The 17,225-nt window shown below is 53.6% G+C and overlaps 2 protein-coding genes across 2 annotated transcripts; one reads left to right on the plus strand and one right to left on the minus strand.

The window, feature by feature from the left end:
• The first annotated feature begins 311 nt into the window (after nt 1–311).
• Nucleotides 312–6,536, plus strand: Ca9 (carbonic anhydrase 9). Its single transcript, XM_038347608.2, has 11 exons — nt 312–663; nt 1,555–1,584; nt 1,810–1,980; nt 2,094–2,236; nt 2,320–2,412; nt 3,350–3,416; nt 4,655–4,812; nt 4,971–5,106; nt 5,244–5,270; nt 5,669–5,747; nt 5,858–6,536. The coding sequence occupies exons 1-11, from the start codon at nt 327–329 to the stop codon at nt 5,922–5,924; spliced, it is 1,308 nt and encodes a 435-aa protein (XP_038203536.1). The 5' UTR covers nt 312–326; the 3' UTR covers nt 5,925–6,536.
• A 900-nt stretch (nt 6,537–7,436) lies between these two features.
• On the minus strand, nt 7,437–15,770 carry Tpm2 (tropomyosin 2). Its single transcript, XM_042055975.1, is given in 10 exon segments — nt 7,437–7,578; nt 10,585–10,654; nt 10,761–10,823; nt 11,357–11,432; nt 11,571–11,641; nt 11,733–11,850; nt 11,954–12,087; nt 15,145–15,276; nt 15,655–15,720; nt 15,723–15,770. Coding segments are annotated over 10 exon segments (861 nt in total). The 3' UTR covers nt 7,437–7,495.
• Nucleotides 15,771–17,225: the final 1,455 nt, after the last annotated feature.

The following is a 17,225-nucleotide window of genomic DNA, read 5'->3' on the forward strand; positions in this document are numbered from 1 at the left end:
GGTGCCACGGAGAACCTATACAGTGCCAGGTGGTGCCTTGGGCTCCAAGCTGAGCTGGTGATTCCGATAACCTTCTGCCTGTGAACACACCTGCCTCTCGCCCCAACCCTACCTCTTACCCAACCTGTGTCCAGGCTTTGATATCGGGGAGGGGGGCACAGGGCCAGGCAGACCTGTGGGACTTTGGCTCCATCTCTGCAAAAGGGCATTCCGTGAGTCAGCCTGCTCCCCTCAAGGCTTGCTCCTCCCCCAACCCGGCTCCTATTTCCGATGCACGTACAGCCCGTACACTCCACACCGTGTCCTGGGACACCCCAGTCAGTCGCATGGCTTCCCTGGGCCCCAGACCCTGGCCCTCTTTGTTGATCCCAGCCCCTACTGTGCTGCTGCTGCTGCTGCTGCTGCTGCTGCTGTTTCTGCTGCCCCTAGTGTCTGCTCATCCCCAGGGCCTGTCCGGATTGCAGGGGGAGCCCTCCTTGGGAGAAAGTTCATCTGGGGAAGATGATCTGGGCGTGGAGGATCTGCCCAGTGAAGAGGATGCACCTGGAGAGGCTCCACCTGAAGTTAATACTGAAGCTGAAAAGGTGGATTCCCCGAAGTTAGAGGATCTACCCACTGTTGAGGCTCCTGAGGACGGTCATGGCTCCCACGAGGACAGTCATGGCTCCCACGAGGATGGAAAAGGTAAGTGGTCATCAGCTTCCAAACTGAGGCTCAGATAGTTTTAGGCCTCCCCTCCCCACATCCCAACCCTAGCAAAGCATGCAGGAAGGACACTGCGCTCTAATAGGCAGCCCTTCTCCCTAAAGGGGGGAATAACTGGGAGAGATGGCAAAGAAGAAGGGAGGAAGCTGAAGAGGAACTAGAACTGAGGAATAGACAGAGAGGGGGGAAATGCAGAGAGAGAGAAAAGAGTAAGACGAGGAGAGGAGGAGAGGAAAGGAGAGGAGAGGAAAGAAGAGAAGAGAAGAGAAGTGAAGAGTAGAGAAGAGGGGGTCCCAGAGGACGTATAGAGAGCATACAACTGTCACAATTTTCAGTGAAGGAAGAACCAATCAACAGGCGGAGGAACTTTGATTTGTTTCTTTGGGGGTGGGGGGAGGTGAGGGGTGAGACGGGGGTCTTATCGTATAGATTGGGTTGGTCTTGAATTATTTTCTGCCATCTACCTGTCTCTACCGCTGAGTTCTAGGATTTCAGGTGTGCGCCACCACACTTGGCTCTAAGTTAGGGACTTTGGGAACGCTGGAGACAGGAAAAAGAGGAAAGTGAGCCGAGTAAAGGGAAAAGGACCACCTGCAGGCTTGGATCTGCTAATTGAAGCTGCTCTGCAGACCCTAGCATTTGCTGGTCTGCTGGTCACTCCCCAGAGGCCGAGTCACAGTTGGTGGCAGGACACCGTGCTTTGTGCCTAGCTTTCTTCATTCATTACCTGCACACTCTTGTGAAACAGCCGGGTCTGTGAGGCCCTACCAGAGCCGGAGGGAATCTCTTTCATTCTGGGCACTGACTGGGCTGTAAGAGTGAGCTTATTAATTCTTCTCATTTATACAGGGGGTGGCCACGGTCTTTGGAGCTATAGAGGTAAGACACCCACCTCCTACACACACCTAATCTTGGAGTCCAACCCTATTGATCCCCCCCCCTCGCCTCCCGCCACCTCCAATACAAGCTCTACTCTGGACCCACGTCTCTGACCCCACCCTCCACCCCACTCCCGCCTCTAAGCTTCCTGACTCCACCCCCTGCTTATCCTAACGGTTCTTGTCCTAATCATCTGACTTCGTGCACCTTTTTCTCTCATCCCAGGCACTCTACTCTGGCCCCAGGTGTCCCCAGCCTGTGCCGGCCGATTTCAGTCCCCTATAGACATCCGCCCAGAGCTCACCTCGTTCTGCCGCGCCCTGCCCCCCCTGGAACTACTCGGCTACGAGCTCCAACCTCTCCCGGAACTGAGCCTGCGGAATAATGGCCACACCGGTGAGGTGTCTGGGGCGGGACCTACGGAGGGGAGTGGCAATTCAGCCGTGCTTGGGGGGTTCTGCTGGCGCTCACGGGTGGGTAGACATCGCTCCCTTGCACTCCCCACGCAGTACAGCTGACTCTGCCACCTGGGCTGAAGATGGCTCTGGGACCAGGGCAGGAATACCGGGCTCTGCAGTTGCACTTACACTGGGGAACTTCAGATCACCCGGGCTCAGAGCATACTGTGAATGGCCACCGTTACCCTGCTGAGGTGGGCATTGGGCTGTCCCGGAGAGGAACAAAGAGGATGTGATCGGAGCACTGGGCTCATTCTGACCCTTAAACCCTCTCTAGATCCATGTGGTTCACCTCAGTACTGCTTTCTCCGAGCTTCATGAAGCCTTGGGTCGCCCTGGGGGCCTGGCCGTTTTGGCTGCCTTTCTGCAGGTACCACACTTGACACTCCTATCCCATGGGTTCGGTGCATCTTGTTAGCAGGGACTCCATTCCAGCATTCTCAAGCTGGTCAATTAGCTGTCTGCTCCATTCACGCCTTTGTTCATTCAGCAGCAGCAGGGAACCAGGAAGCAGGGTACAAGAGGGCTTCCTTTAAGGAGCCCATAGGGCAAAGGCTGACTTGACAGTCATAAACGAAGAACACTAAAACAGTGGTCAAGGAGGAGGTGAAACTTAAATCCTTCACCGGTGGGAAACAAGGAGGGCTGTTGCACAGAGACCATCATGATCAAAGACAGTATGGACCATTTCAGGGAATGCCACATGCAACAAATGGCCTGGGGAAGAGGCATTTCTCGGCTACTTCTGTGAGCCATCAGGTCCCCGTCATGAAATGCAGTGTTCACTGACCTCTGTGTACCCTTAACTATCAAGAACGTGCTTGCCATGGTAGGAGGGAGCCAGGAAGTGAGGAGATGCCAGGCCTGTAAACCTCACTAGTGTGAAGTTCACAGCATCGAGCCAGACAAGTGCCTTAGATATAGCATGCAGGACTCCACTCCAAGAGTCAAACTCATGAATCATTAAAGCGAATACAGAGGCAACACAAGTACAAAACCTATTATGGTTTTCTTCGGGAGACCATGGAGTATATGTGGAAATAATGACAAGGGACACTATGAAAGTGAGCAGGGCCCAGATCCCTGAGGGGCCAAGCATCCTCCTTCAGTTTGCCATTAAAATCCAGGACACCAAGCTAATTCATTTGCAAAGCAAGAATAACAGAATTTGAATAATCAGATTTTTATATTTTCCCAGCATCATCAGAGGTGAGGAATGGGGAAAGACTACAGGAAACCTACCCCATGTTCAGGCCTCTAACTGTGGTCAATCTGCCCTGTACTGTACCCCATGCCCACCCCTGCAGGAGAGCCCAGAGGAGAACGATGCCTATGAACAGCTGCTGTCGCATTTGGGAGAAATTGCAGAGGAAGGTCAGTTTGTGGCTCCCTCAGGAGCTGCCCATCTGAGGATGGAGATAAGGAAGGAGTTGAGGGTGAACTGGCTCTGAGATTGGTAACGATGGCGAAACTGCTGAGAGACGAATGGGAACAGGGAAACTACTGTCCTCAATTAGAAATCAAAACCAAACAGAAGATACAATTAGACGAAAAAGCCAAGTTGAGGCTGGGCATGGTGGCATGTGCCTTTAGTTCAAGGCCAACCTGGTCTACATAATGAGTTCCAGGCCAGCCAGGAGTGTATAGTGAGACCGTCTCAAAAACAAACAAACACAACAATAAATAAAGTAGAGAGGAAAAAATGTTTAATGTTTCAAGCATAGGATTGAGTGTGAAAAGCTAAACTGACTACCATGTATGAACATCAAACATTTTGTTTGTAAATGTTTGAGAGCAGGTCACGGCAGAGCATGCCTGCAATCCATAGTGCTTGGGAGGCTGGCTACACACCAAGTTGGAAGCTAGCCAGAGACCGTGTCTCTGAAAGGCTAGGGGTATAGCTTGACGGCAGAGAGAGAGCATGTGTGACACCCTAGGTCTGGCACTGAAAACCCACTTTAGCTGAAAAGTTAGCTCTCTTCTCAATGACTGAGTTATTTTAAATCTCAACTTACTAGACTTTTAGGTTTTTGATAAACTAAAACACATAGAGCTTTGTGTCTTTTTTGTGTTTTGGTTTTTTTTTTGTTGTTGTTGTTTTTGTTTTGTTTTTCAAGACAGGGTTTCACTGTGGAGCTCTGGCTGTCCTGGAACTCACTCTGTAGACCAGGCTGGACTTGAACTCACAGAGATCCTGCCTCTGCCTCCCAAGTGCTGGGATTAAAGGCGTGCGCCACCACCGCCCGCATTTGTGTCCGTCTTTTATAGTTACAAATATTAAATGTATTTACAAGTTATTCTACGTGTGTGTGCTCACTAGATAGAATACAGGATCTCCACCAGTGACCTACATCCTAGCTCCACTTTCTCCTTTGATTCCAATCTGGGTTGAGTCCTGAATGAAGACTGAAGGCCTCGAGGAGGGCTGATGAGCTCTTTTCTTGGGACTGGAGAAATGGCTCAGCAGCACAAGGCCTCCTCTAATTGCCCAAAACCCTTCACCTCCTTTTGGATCAACCACACATAGTGAGAAGCAGTGAACCTAGGCGTCTGCCCGGAGCTTCCAGGGCCACATGATCTAGGTGAGACCTCAACACAGACCCTCTCCACAGGCACACAGATCGAGATCCCAGGTCTGGATATCTCCGCGTTGCTGCCCTCGGACCTCAGCCGCTACTACCGATATGAAGGGTCTCTAACCACACCTCCCTGCAGCCAGGGGGTCATCTGGACTGTGTTCAATCAGACAGTGAAGCTGAGCGCGAAGCAGGTAAGAGTGGGGTGCGGTAATGACACGGGGCGTTGGGAAATGGGAACGTAGGAGGAGATAAGGGCGAGTCAAGGGGCCATGTCGTGAAGGGAGACAGAGGGCTGGGGACCCCTTGCTCCTTTTTGTCTTGTACTATCTACCGGCCCTCCCTCTCCCAGCTCCATACTCTCTCTGTTTCCCTGTGGGGACCTCATGATTCTCGGCTACAACGGAATTTCCGAGCCACACAACTTTTGAATGGGCGAATGATTGAGGCTTCTTTCCCTGCGGAAGTGGACAGCAGCCCTGAGCCAGGTGCATAGTTGTCTGATGGCCCATGTTGCCAGGTCCCCTAGCCATGGGTCCCTCCTCTTCCCGTGTCTTCATTTTGTGCTACAGCCCTGTCACAGGTACTCATGGGCCCGGCTCTAATGTCTCCTTTTTCTCTTCAGTCCACACGAATTCCTGCCTTGCTGCTGGTGAGTTGGGGTCCCTCTTGTTCCTGATGGTGGGGAGCACCCTTTAGTATCATTCAGTCTAGCAGCTAGGATTTTATTTTTCGGCAGAATAAATGGCCCTAAGCCAATGCTAGATCAGGTAGATAGATCTGTACCCACTGGTTTAGTTTATCAGGATGAGGCCTCAGAACTCTCCTGAGATGCCCCTCTCTCCCCGAACACCTCTTTCACCTAGCTACTGGGGGGAAACCTGTGCTTTTCTTACCCTTCTGCTCTCCACCTCCAACCTCCAGCTGGCCTGCCCTGGAGACTGAAGCCCTGGGGGCTGCCTGAGCACTCACTCGGGCAAAGAGTCAGGAGTATAGGAAGCCAACTTGGAGGGAAACCCACTTTCTGAAGCAGCCCCTCCTTTCTCCTAGGTGACATCCTAGCCTTGGTGTTTGGCATTCTCTTTGCTGCCACCAGCGTGGCCTTCCTCATACAGCTGAGGCAGAACAGGTATCTATGGTCCTCCCTTGGCACAGCCTCTTTTGTAGAACCCAGAATTCCAGGACTGCCAATGAGCTCATTCAGGGCTGGCTTTCTGATTCTAGTTCTCTGTTCTATAGGCACAGAAGTGAGACCAAAGATGGAGCTAGCTACAGCCCAGCAGAAATGGCAGAGACTGGAGCCTAATGAGAAGCCAGCTAGAGGATCCTGGAAACCTTGTCCTGTCCATCCATCACACAACTCCTTTTAACCACTAAGGAACCTTCCTCGCCTTTTTAACTTTTCTTCTTTTCCGTAAAGTACTGTAATGGGATCTTATAGTGAAAAGCCAAGCCTGCCTGGACTCAATTCTTGCTTTTTTTGTTTGTTTTGTTTTTTGAGACAGGGTTTCTCTGTAGCCCTGTATTGGAACTAGCTCTGTAGACCAGGCTGGCCTCAAACAGTGATCTGAATGCCTCTGCCTCCTGAGTGCTGGAATTATAAAGGTGTGCACCAGCACTGCCTGGCAATTCTTGTTCTTACTATGCAGTCAAATGCTCTACTACTAAACAATACACCCCTTGATCTTACTATGGAGGCCAGGCTGGCCTTGAACTGAGTGTGTGGGTAATGGAGTTTGAACCCAGTCTCTTGCTCTGACTAGGCAAGTGTTCTACCAATGACTAAGCTTCTAGCCCCTTCCCTTGAACGCTCCATCCTCCTGTCTCAGCCCCTTGACTGCTGGGATTACAGGCATGCACCATCATGCCTGGCTCATCCTGATTATTTTTAAAATAAATATTTCTAATAAAACACGTATAAGTTGCCTTTGTCCTTGAATCAAAAGGATGTTCTATTAATTTCCCATGGCTGCTGGAGGAAGAAACAACTCCCACAAGATGACACACTTACAGTCCCCGAGGCAGGGTTGTCCAAGAACTTTATGTGTTAGCCCAGGTGTGAGGGGGCTATGTTCTTCATGGCTTTCTCAAGCAGAACATGCCCACTTTCAGATTTTAGAATCTGCCTGCTTTCCTTGCTCATGGCCCCTTCACTACTCCGACTCCTTGCTTCCAATGTTCCATCTTCATTACTACCTTTCACCTATTCCCAGCCCCTCTTTTCCCTTCTAGGCAGTCTTTGTGGTGGCTTAGACTGGATCAAGACTACAGGACCTGCACCATCATGCATGGCTTTTTCCTAACCCTCTGAGGACCTTGGGATGATACTGGCCTGACCCCTAAACCCAAAACAACCTCTTCCATTTCCAGTTCTTTGCTCACACAGTGTCTCTTTCTGGCTAACGTGGCATTTTTCAGGATTAGAATATGGACCTTGTTGGGGCAAGAACACAGAGCAGTTTGAGTCAGATGGTTGGCTTAGTCACACGGAGTGAGCCTTTTGGGCTTGTACCCTGTTGGAACATCTGCCCCTTTTTGAAGTTTTGCCTCTAGAATGTCTGGCCCAGTGACTGTTGAAGCAGAGCTGGGCCATGGATGGCAGCTCTGCCCTGTGAGGACTAGAGGCCAGGACAGTTTCCTACCTGCTAGGGAACCGCTACACAGGGTTGTTTGCCGAGTCTCGGACCTACACCTCAGAACTCCCATTACAAAGGGGATCCCACTGCAGGGATGGGAGCCAGGCCCTGCCCATTCAGGGCCCCTCCCAGCACTACTGCCAACCAAAAAAAGGCTTAAAAGGGCCCTGGCATGCCAGGAACATCAGTTTATTGGCCTGAGCAGGGAACTAGACAGTCTGGTAGGCAGCAGGGCCAGCCCTTACAGGTTGTTGAGTTCCAGAAGGGTCTGGTCCAAGGTCTGGTGAATCTCCACATTCTCTTCCTTGGCACTAGCCAAAGTCTCTGTGAGGGGAAGCAACAGGTGAGGTGGGGGAGGGGAAACGGGAAGCAGGAACAGGAGGGAGGGAACCAAGGACAGGGATGGCAACACATACAGAAACATGTTAGGAGACACTTTGTGGACCTGGGGCAAATGGGTAGACCGACTGGACACAAAAGGCTGGGGTGGCATCAGTGGCCTGGGGAGGTAAACAGGCGGCCTTCCTTTAGAAGGTTCAGGAAAATTGAAAACAGAAGGGAGGACAAAGGTTCAGTCAGGAAATGGAGGGTCAGACAGACAGAATTGGGACAGAAAACAGACCTGCAGTTGCTGTGAAAGCCCCTCTTGCTGAGATCCAATACTTTTTCGACTTCACTGGACCTTTTCTGACCTTCCAGCCCCTCCCCTGTGCCTCACTACCCCATCTCCCTTCCAGCCATTCCATCAGATTCCAGAATCCCAGTTAAGTGCTCCAAGGTCAGTGATGGGCTGCAGAGGGGAAGGGAGGCTGTGCTCGATGGACCCACTTATATCACATGCATGGATTATCAGGAAGTGACAGGCTGGGGTGCCATGCAGAAGGATCTGTGTGGGCCAGTGTTCTGCGCGGGGGGGGCTGAGTGTCACAAGACCAAGGACGTTGGTAAAAGCCAGGGTCTCAGGAGTAAACAGTGCTTTGACAGTGATGATGGGGGACTCTCTGGGGGGGCAGGAAAACAGCATGGAGACCGAGTTCAGAGTTTATTAAGTAGTAGAGGAGGAGGGAGGTCAGTGGATGGTGGATAGACAGCAGGGGGAAGCCAGTGCCAGAGTAGGTGACAGAAATGATAGGCATGCTCCCTCAGCTGCCCTCGGCCTGGCTATGCAATGTTGCCAATTTGTGCTCCTCTTGGCTGCCCCCGCTCCCTCAAAGAGAATGGAAAAAGAGACGAGAAGGGGCCTGCAGTGGCCACAGTGGTATGGACTCAGAGGGAGGTGATGTCATTGAGCGCGTTGTCCAGCTCCTCGCTGATGGCCTTGTACTTCATCTTCTGTGCATAGACCTCATCTAGGGAGTCCAAAGAGGAGGAGGAGAGGAGGGAGCATGGGGGAGGAGATGGAGGAGGGGAGGAGGAGAGGAAGGAGCACAGAGGGGGAGGAGGTGGGGGGAGGAAGAGATGGAAGAGGGGAGGAGGAGAGGAGGGAGCATGGGGGAGGAGATGGAGGACGGGAGGAGGAGAGAAGGGAGCACGGGGGTGGAGGAGGGAGCATGGGGAGAGGAGATGGGAGAGGGGAGGAGGAGATGGAGGAGGGGAGGAGGAAAGGAGGGAGAGGTGATGAAATGGAAAATAGAATCAGAGAGATGAACGGAAGAGAGAGGCCAGAGGACAGGCCAGATGGCAGTCAGGGCTTCCTCTTCCCCTTTCTCTCCCCTGGCTTCTTTTTGTCCTCCGCACCCCAACTTCTCTCTCCCGCTGCAGCATCTCCCAGTAGCCTGTGGGCAGTGCTCTGAGCAGGCAGCCATGCAAGCTTAAGAGGGAAAGAAAGGGTGCTGGCCAGGAAAGTCTAAAGTCCTACAGTTGGAGATAAAATCCTGCTTGCCTGAGAAGATTGGAAACAGGAGACATGGGGATTAATGGAAGTAAAAGGTTATCAGAATAAAAGAGAAAGGCGACCTTTGTTGACAACAGCAGTAACCACAGACTAGCAGATACCTGGATTTCTGGTTTTGCTAAGGCTAGCTCAAAGTAGCATCTTCCATTAACAGTATTGTGTAAATCCTGACATTTGATCAAATAGTGGTTGGGGATATAGCTCAGTGGTAAAGAACTTGCCTACCATGTATGAAGCCCTAGGTTCAATCCCCAGCACCAAATTTAAAAAAAAAAAAATCAAATATCTCTGTATTCAGTAAAGAAGGCTTGTGGCTGCAGACAGGCCTGTGGCAGAGCTCAGGTCTAGAACATACAAGGCTGTGGGTTCCATCCCCAGCACAAGGGGGTGGGGCATCTGCAATAAGACCATTGCATTGTCCTTAGTGGTGGCATTTGCTACACTAGTGTTATGCAAGACCGGCAGATCAGCATGAAGGAGCTGGTGGCCCAAGCCTGTAATCCCAGCATTGTGGAGCCAGATTCCAAGGGATTGCCACAGTTTTGAGGCCAGCCTGGTCTACAGAATAAGATCCTGTCCAGTGAAAACAATCATTTGGAGTAGGGTCTATATGCTGCTTGTTTATGTTTCTTTCTTCTTCTCTCTTTCTCTTCACCTCCCATGTGACCTACCACTCCAGCCCTCAGAAATCCAATTCTGAAAATTGTGTAAATATATAATGATATGTGTGTGTACATGCTATAGTGTTTGTGTGGATGTCAAAGGTCAACTCTGACGTTGGTCCTTAACTTCTATCCTGTTTGAGACCAAGTTTTATCATCACTTCGCATGCCAGGCCAGTTGCGCTTCTAGCCATCCTCCTGTCTCCACCCCCATTTCCTCTCCTCCAAGGTAGGAGTGTTGGGACTGCAGACACCGGCTACTGTGTCTAGCTTTTACACGCATTTCTGGGTTTCGGAATTCATGTTCTCACGTTTGTGGGACATGCTTTACCCACTGAGCCACTCTTCCAAGCCCAGGAACATGTTTTCTTTTTTAGATTAAAAAAAAAAAATGTGCCGGGCAGTGGTGGCGCACACCTTTAATCCCAACACTCCGAAGGCACAGGCAAGTGGATCTCTGTTCGAAGCCAGCCTGGCCTACTGAGGTCCAGGATAGTCAGGGATACACAGAGGGTGTTACAGAAGCTGGTGAACCACCATGTAGATGCTGGGACTCAAGCCCGGGTCCTCTGGAGGAGCAGCCAGTGCTCTTAACCACCGAGCCAGCTCTATAGCCCCATCAACCTGGTTTTAACTTTTCAGATAATCATTCATTCTAAACCCAGAAAAGCACTGGAGTGTCCTGTCATAATTCCTTGGGTTGTGGGTCTGCAGACCCTGGGTAATTAACAAATACAGTGAGATAAGGGGCAGGCTGAGGGGCGTCCTTTTTACCTTCTAGGTCATCGATGGTCTTCTCCAACTTTGCCACAGATCTTTCAGCAAACTCTGCTCGGGTCTCAGCCTGCAGTAAAGACGGATTGGAGACGCGGTCAAGCAAGGCCTTCCTCCCAGCACTCACCCCTCTTTCTCGTCTCAAACCCCCAGTTTCCCACCAGGGGCAATCTCACCTCCTTCAGCTTCTCCTCCAGAAGTTTGATCTCCTCTTCATACTTGTCCTCTTTGGTGGAATACTTTTAAGAGACACACACATGCCGTCAGTGAACTGCTTCCTGCACCCTGAACCCTGGAGCTCCCCGTGAACCCCACGGGCTCCTGCTGACCTTCATTAAGCACCTAGCCCTCCCTACCTAAGCCCTCTTCTCCGCCCGGCATGACCCCAAGACCCAGTCCTCACTGCCCCTCTGCCCCTTCTACCTTGTCCGCTTGGGCTTCCAGGGATTTCAAGTTGTTGGTAACAATTTTCAGCTCTTCCTCTAGGTCCCCACATTTACTGCAGGGGTGTGTGGCAGGATGGAGCGTGAAGGCACAGTGAGGTGAGACAGGGGTGGAGGGTGGGGGGGGGGTGGCACAGTGGGGGAGGGGTGGAAGAGAAAAGAGAAGAGCCAAGTGGTGAGAGTGACAGCAGGCTGAGTTTGGAAGCCTTATCCCCTCCCCCCCAATCCCTACTGCAGGAGAGAGACAGAAGCCTGAGATGCTGAGCCGAGGTGAGATGTGAGGTGAGAAAAAGGTGCCATTGCCTAGAAAGGCCCAGAGAGGTTACTACCTCCTCCTCAGAGGCTATCAGCGACTTGAGGGCCTGGTCCATGGTTCGAAGCTCCTCCTCCAGCTGCCTGGCTCGGCTGGGGGGCAGCAGGCATAGATCAGTGGATAAGGCCTGCCCCTGTGGCCTCTGGCCCGGGGAACTGCCTGACCACTGTGCACAGTGCCGAGCCCTTAGCTGTTTACTGTCCCCTTCCGGCCCCCCAGGGTATCCTTACCTCTCGGCCACCTCAGCCCTCTCTTCAGAGCGCTCCAGCTCTCCTTCCAGGATCACCAGCTTCCTGGCCACCTGAGGGAACGTGGGAGGGAGAAGCAGGTCAGTGGCAACTGCCGGGAACTTTGGGGACTGCGGGTGAAACAAAGCGGGGCAAGGCCGGCACCTCTTCATATTTGCGGTCTGAGTCCTCGGCGATGTGCTTGGCCTCCTTCAGCTGCATCTCCTGCAGCTCCATCTTTTCCTCATCCTTCATGGCCCGGTTTTCAATGACCTTCATTCCTCTGAGAAGCAGGGGGAGGAGTTCACGCGGGGTCAGTCCCAGCAGAGGCAGGCCCCTCCCTCTGGAGCCCCTGACCTGCCTCCCTCCAGGGCCCCCTCCCCCACCTCTCGCTCTCATCAGCCGCTTTCTCAGCCTCCTCCAGCTTTTGCAGGGCTGTAGCCAGGCGCTCCTGCGCCCGATCCAACTCCTCCTCTACTAGCTGGATGCGGCGGTTCAGGGAGGCCACATCTGCTTCAGCCTGTGGGTCAGAGGGCAGAGGGCAAAAGGCTTTGTGTGTCTTAATGAGCATCAGCTAAGCTCCAAGAACAGCACAGTTCTTCTGAATCTTAGCTTTCTGGTTTCTGTGTGGTCACCGTATCTTCCCCCTCCCACCCATCTGAACAATAATGTTCTGCTTAGGTGAAAACCTGCATCCCCGCCCCTCCCAAGCTCCGTTCTCCCGAGGTGCTGCCTCTTCTGGCACTATACATGGTAGTTCCTATAACTCCCTTGAGAGAGACCACTCCAAATGTTAACACCTAAGTCTGGGGCAGCTCTGTCCTACAAAGCAGACCCTGGCTCAGGTAAGAAGGAATTGGGAAGAAACAGTACAACTAGACTTTGCCGCTGCTAAAAAAGCAGCCAATCACAGAATCAAGGTTCTGTGATATCACCAGTTGCCAGGCAGACTCTCAGCAAGGCAATCCAAAAAGGCAAGCCGGGCCTGTAGGGAGCTGTGGCAACAGCAAGGGGCTCCCTGCCAAGGTGACAGTGGGGGGCAGGAGGAGGGAATGCAAGTGATGAGACTCAGACTCTGAATATGGAAGCAAAACCTTAAAGGTTTTGGAGAAGGTCCATGGAAACCCAGGCTACCCTGAGAAAGAGAGGCAGGGCGGGGCGGGGCAAGACGGCCCATAAGGGAAGATGACAACAGCGGTGTGGTTTTTACGCGCACTGTCGTCTTTGAGCCGCGGCTCGGCCACTCCACACTTGTTAAGTGACCTTGGGCAGCACTTTTGGCCTCTCTAAGCCTCAGTTTCCTCCTTCACAAACCGGAACTAACAATCACAGCAGACGCGCTGTTAACCCACTGGACCAGGCGGGAAGCTCATGAAACTAAGGCAGGTTTTCGACCCCATGCTAGATTCACTGAACTGAGACCTCCAAGGGGCTTGGGACTCTTGTGCCTTAAAAAAAAAAAAAGTATTGATTTTATTTTATATGTATCATTGTTTTGCCCACACGTATGTGCGCTGCATGTGTGCCTAGTACCCATATGCTTGTGAACCACCAGGAACTGAATCCAGGCCCTCTGAAAGAGCAGCAAGAGCTCTTAACCACTGAACCATCTCCCCAGCTCCTCCCCACTTTAAGCCGCCTATGGGAAAGAGGGACGTTCTCTGCAGGTAACATTCTAAACGCATTGCCTGCTCAGAGTCCTCCCTTCACGTTAGATAGGTTAGATAGCCGTGTCTCATTCTCCAAGACAAAACCAGAGACCCCTGTTGAGATTTAAGACCAAAAAGAAGGGATGGGACTAGTGGAGGGGAAGGGGGAGTGAAGGGGAAGAGCTGGGAAGGGGGGTGAAGGGGAAGAGCTGGGAAGGGGGAGTGAAGGGGAAGAGCTGGGAAGGGGGGTGAAGGGGAAGAGCTGGGAAGGGGGAGTGAAGGGGAAGAGCTGGGAAGGGGGGTGCAGGGGAAGAGTTGGGAAGGGGGGTGAAGGGGAAGAGCTGGGAAGGGGGAGTGAAGGGGAAGAGCGGGGGGGGGAAGGGGCAAGGCTGGCACAGAGGGAGGCCCTGGGAAACATCACCATATATAGAAAGCGGCTTATGGCTTGTCCTCCAGGTGCCTTCAGTACCCAGAGTTTGGCCACCTAGAACAAGAGTCCATAGTGGGCACAGGGCCCAGTGACTCAGTGTGGAAACACTGGAGACAGCACAGGGGAGAATGACTCTGGGGGACGCTGGGGTTTACTCTAGAGAGATGATTGTGGTAGGGTAACAGTGACTGCCTATGGGCCTGTATAATACGGCCTGACAAGCTTCAGAAGTCCTGGGGTCATCCAAGACTGATATCTGTCATGTCTGCTTTCCTAAGCTGTGGATGCAGGCTCTTCTCCACTACAGGATAGTCACAATAGTCACTGGCTGAACGGCAAACAGAGAAGAGAAACTGAGGCACTGTGTAAGTTAACCGCCGTGTTCAAGGTAACACTATAAAATTGGGCTGCTTTTCCTATTTATGCTGGCAGGGCTGCCTGCTTCCCCAACTGTCCCTGCCCCCCCTGCCCCCCACCAAGCTCCTTGGGTTTCCAGTCTTGCCTCCAGCTGCACTGAGCCTTGGTTATTTATAGAGTACCAGATGCCCAGGGTCAACTTTGCTAGCAGCTGCTGGTCAGTTCCCTCCCAAATGCCAGCGCTGGTAGAGAACCCAACCTGGAGACTAGAGGTCAAAGAAACCCAGCTATGTGGGCGCGGGGAAATAGAGAAAGAGCAGCCCCAGTGCCATCTCGGTGTTCAGACCACACTTGTGTTACTCACCCCCCAGGCCTAATTACAGACTCATCTTAAATCCCAAACCAGAAACTGAGGCAGGGAATGGTGGCAGTGCCTCATGCACAGTCCTGTGATCACCCTGCCTGAGGACGCCAGTGGGGAGCGGCAGGAAGCAGAGAAGTCTGGCTGGGGATGGGCAGGCAAACCTCAGGGTAAGTGGAGCCTGCCAAGTGGAGCCTTGGCAGTTGTGGCCCTGTCCCTCTGCCCTGTGGCCTGGCCTGGGCCTGAGGTTGACAGCTTAACAAGGGTAAATGAGGAGCCATTAGAACCTGAGCTGAGGCTCCAGGGCAGCAGCCCTGCTGGGGCCAGAGGTCAGGGTGGGGAATTCCTAACTGCGGCCCCTTAGCGCCGGAACTCTCTCCCTGTCCTGCCCGCTAGCTCCCCACATTCAACCCCAGCCCTCAAACCCCCCAAATGTGGCTGCTGTCTCCTCCTCTTCATGCTCAGAGGGAGGATGAATCAAGGGGGGGGGAATGGTAAATTCTCACCTCCCACCCTCAGTGACTCACCCAGTCGATCACTGTACATTCTAAGGGCTGGAACCCAAGGGAATTACAAGGCTGAGTCCTGAGGGGATGTAGTAGGGTTTTGTGGTTTACCCAGGTCTTGCGGTTACTTGTGTTGTTAACCCTGTTCCTAGCTGGTGTTATAGAGAGGAAACTGTTTCTGGTGCTAGAGACCTTGGTCCCTTTCTCCCTTCACGCTCATGCCTGGGGCTCCTAGCCAGTGTCCCAGTGTCATCAGACGTCCCCAAAGCCACACTCACGTCGGTTTGGCCTTCTTCCGGATGCTCCCACGTTCTCCTGGAGCATCCTTCACAGACTCAGAATACTTTTCCACCTCATCCTCTGTCCCCTTCAGCTTCTTCTGGAAGGGCTGCTGCTCTTCCTCCAGCTGTGGAAGAGGGAAGACATGCTCAGCCAGGTCTGGGTCAGGCCCTGGAGGCAAGGAAGGCAGTGGTCTGGGAAGGATTGTTGTGTGTGTGTGTGTGTGTGTGTGTGTGTGTAGGAGACACTTGGAGATTGTTGGGTGAGAAGGAGAGACAGTACAGTTAGCAGGGTTGGGAGGCCCTGGGAGGCGATGCAAGGACCCTCTGCAGCTTGTAAAGACAGGAGTGGGAACTGGGGACTCCTGGGGGTGGGGTTAAAAGATATAGTTAGGGCTGAGCTCTGAAGGGTCATGTGAAGACCCAGCTCCCCACATTGAAAGGAAGGCCTTGGAGAGCAGACACAAGGCTTGAGGAGAGCAGGGGAGGTTACACGGGACCCACACTGCTTGCATCGGTCCCTCAGCTTGCTTTTTGTCAGCTTCGGCCTGTTCCGCGCGGTCGATGGCACTTCCTCCTTGTCCAGTTTCAGCATCTGCATCTTCTTCTTTGATGGGTCCATGGCTGCAGTTGCGGGTGGGGCCGACAGGCGGGCTGTGAAGACTGGGTAGACTGGGCTGTATGCGAGCACTGGATGCACGTGGGGGGACAGGTCAGGAGGAAGGAGAGGGACTGGGGTGTGTTCCAGCAGCGCGGGCGCCTAAAAGGCGGGGAGGGAACGGGCGGAAGCCGGGTGACCAGGGACCCCTCCCCACACCAAGGCCCAAACCTTGTAGGGGCAGAAAGCACTGCACGGTCGCGGGGGCGCGGCCGCCTCTTTGCGACCACCCCTCCGGTCCGCCCCTCTTGGGTCCTGGCCCCGCCTCCCCTCTTCCCCTGGGCCAGCCGTCGGAAGGAAAATTGAGGGCTTGTTAAAATCTTGGTCCAGCAGAGGGGACAGGACCCTTGGGCGGGGGCTCAGTGCTTCCTCTGAGTGCAGCCGGGATCGTGGCAGCTGTGGCTGGGGCCCCCGGGGCTATTTCAGGGCGTGAGCTCACGGCAGCTGCCCGGGCGCAGGGACCGCGTGCCCTCCCTCAGCTAGCAGCAGCCGCTGCCCTTAATTTAGAAGTTTCCTGTAAATCCCCCCAGATTAAATGTCTCTTGGGAGGCGGATCTTCTGCACGCCTCGAGTGCCTCAGTTTACCCCGGGTTCCAGACTCCAGGTTTGCGCTAACGACGTGGAGGTGGTGGCGAACTCTCTTCGAATGATTGGGGAAACTGAGGCAGGAGGCCTCCTGCCTCCAAGGGCGGGCCTGGCATCTGTTAACCTAGTGTCCCTTCCCAGTCTCAATGCCCAGAGCCAGGTTCTCAGCTCCCTCCCGCCCCGCCCCCCACGTGCCCCGCATATTTTCCACGAGGCTGCAGCCCGGCTGGCCAGGGAGCTCTCCCCACCCCCACTCGGGACCCGGCGCTCCCGCCCCCTCGGGTTGTGTTTGCTCCCCCTTTTCGCCTCTCTCTTCTTTCCCAGGCGCCCGCCCTCCTCCCCACTTCTCCCAGCGGACTCCAGCGGTCTTCCCCAATGGGCCAACTTGACTCCGAATTTCTTTTCTGCCCTTTTTTTGGGATGTTTCCCTGTGGAGGGGCGGTGGCCGGGCCACAGAGAAGCCGAGGGGGAAACGCCAGGCGTTGGGAGAGGGGCGGTGAGACGTCCCCCTCCTCCGAGGGCTTCTACAAACCTCGGTGGAGCTGGGCGACCGTGGCGGGGATCTCATTCCCCTCTGGAGTGGGCGAGCGCAGCGGCGCCGGGAGGAAGGCGCCCAGGGAGAGAGTGGTCTAGCGCCTCGCCTGGACCAGCGGGTGCAGAGGGGTCAGAGGGCCTGGGATTTGCTGGCGACAGGAGGACAACCGTGGGAATCTTGAACAGAGAGGGCTGGCGGGTGTGAAAGGGGCACGGGTGGATCCTCCTCTGCTTCGCCGTCTGCTAACCAGACTCTAACTAGAGCACACAGGTCTGACCTTGGCGTTGACTCCAGCCCAC

The sequence above is a fragment of the Arvicola amphibius genome, chromosome 11, assembly GCF_903992535.2.
Source record: "Arvicola amphibius chromosome 11, mArvAmp1.2, whole genome shotgun sequence".
Taxonomy (NCBI): Eukaryota; Metazoa; Chordata; class Mammalia; order Rodentia; family Cricetidae; genus Arvicola; species Arvicola amphibius.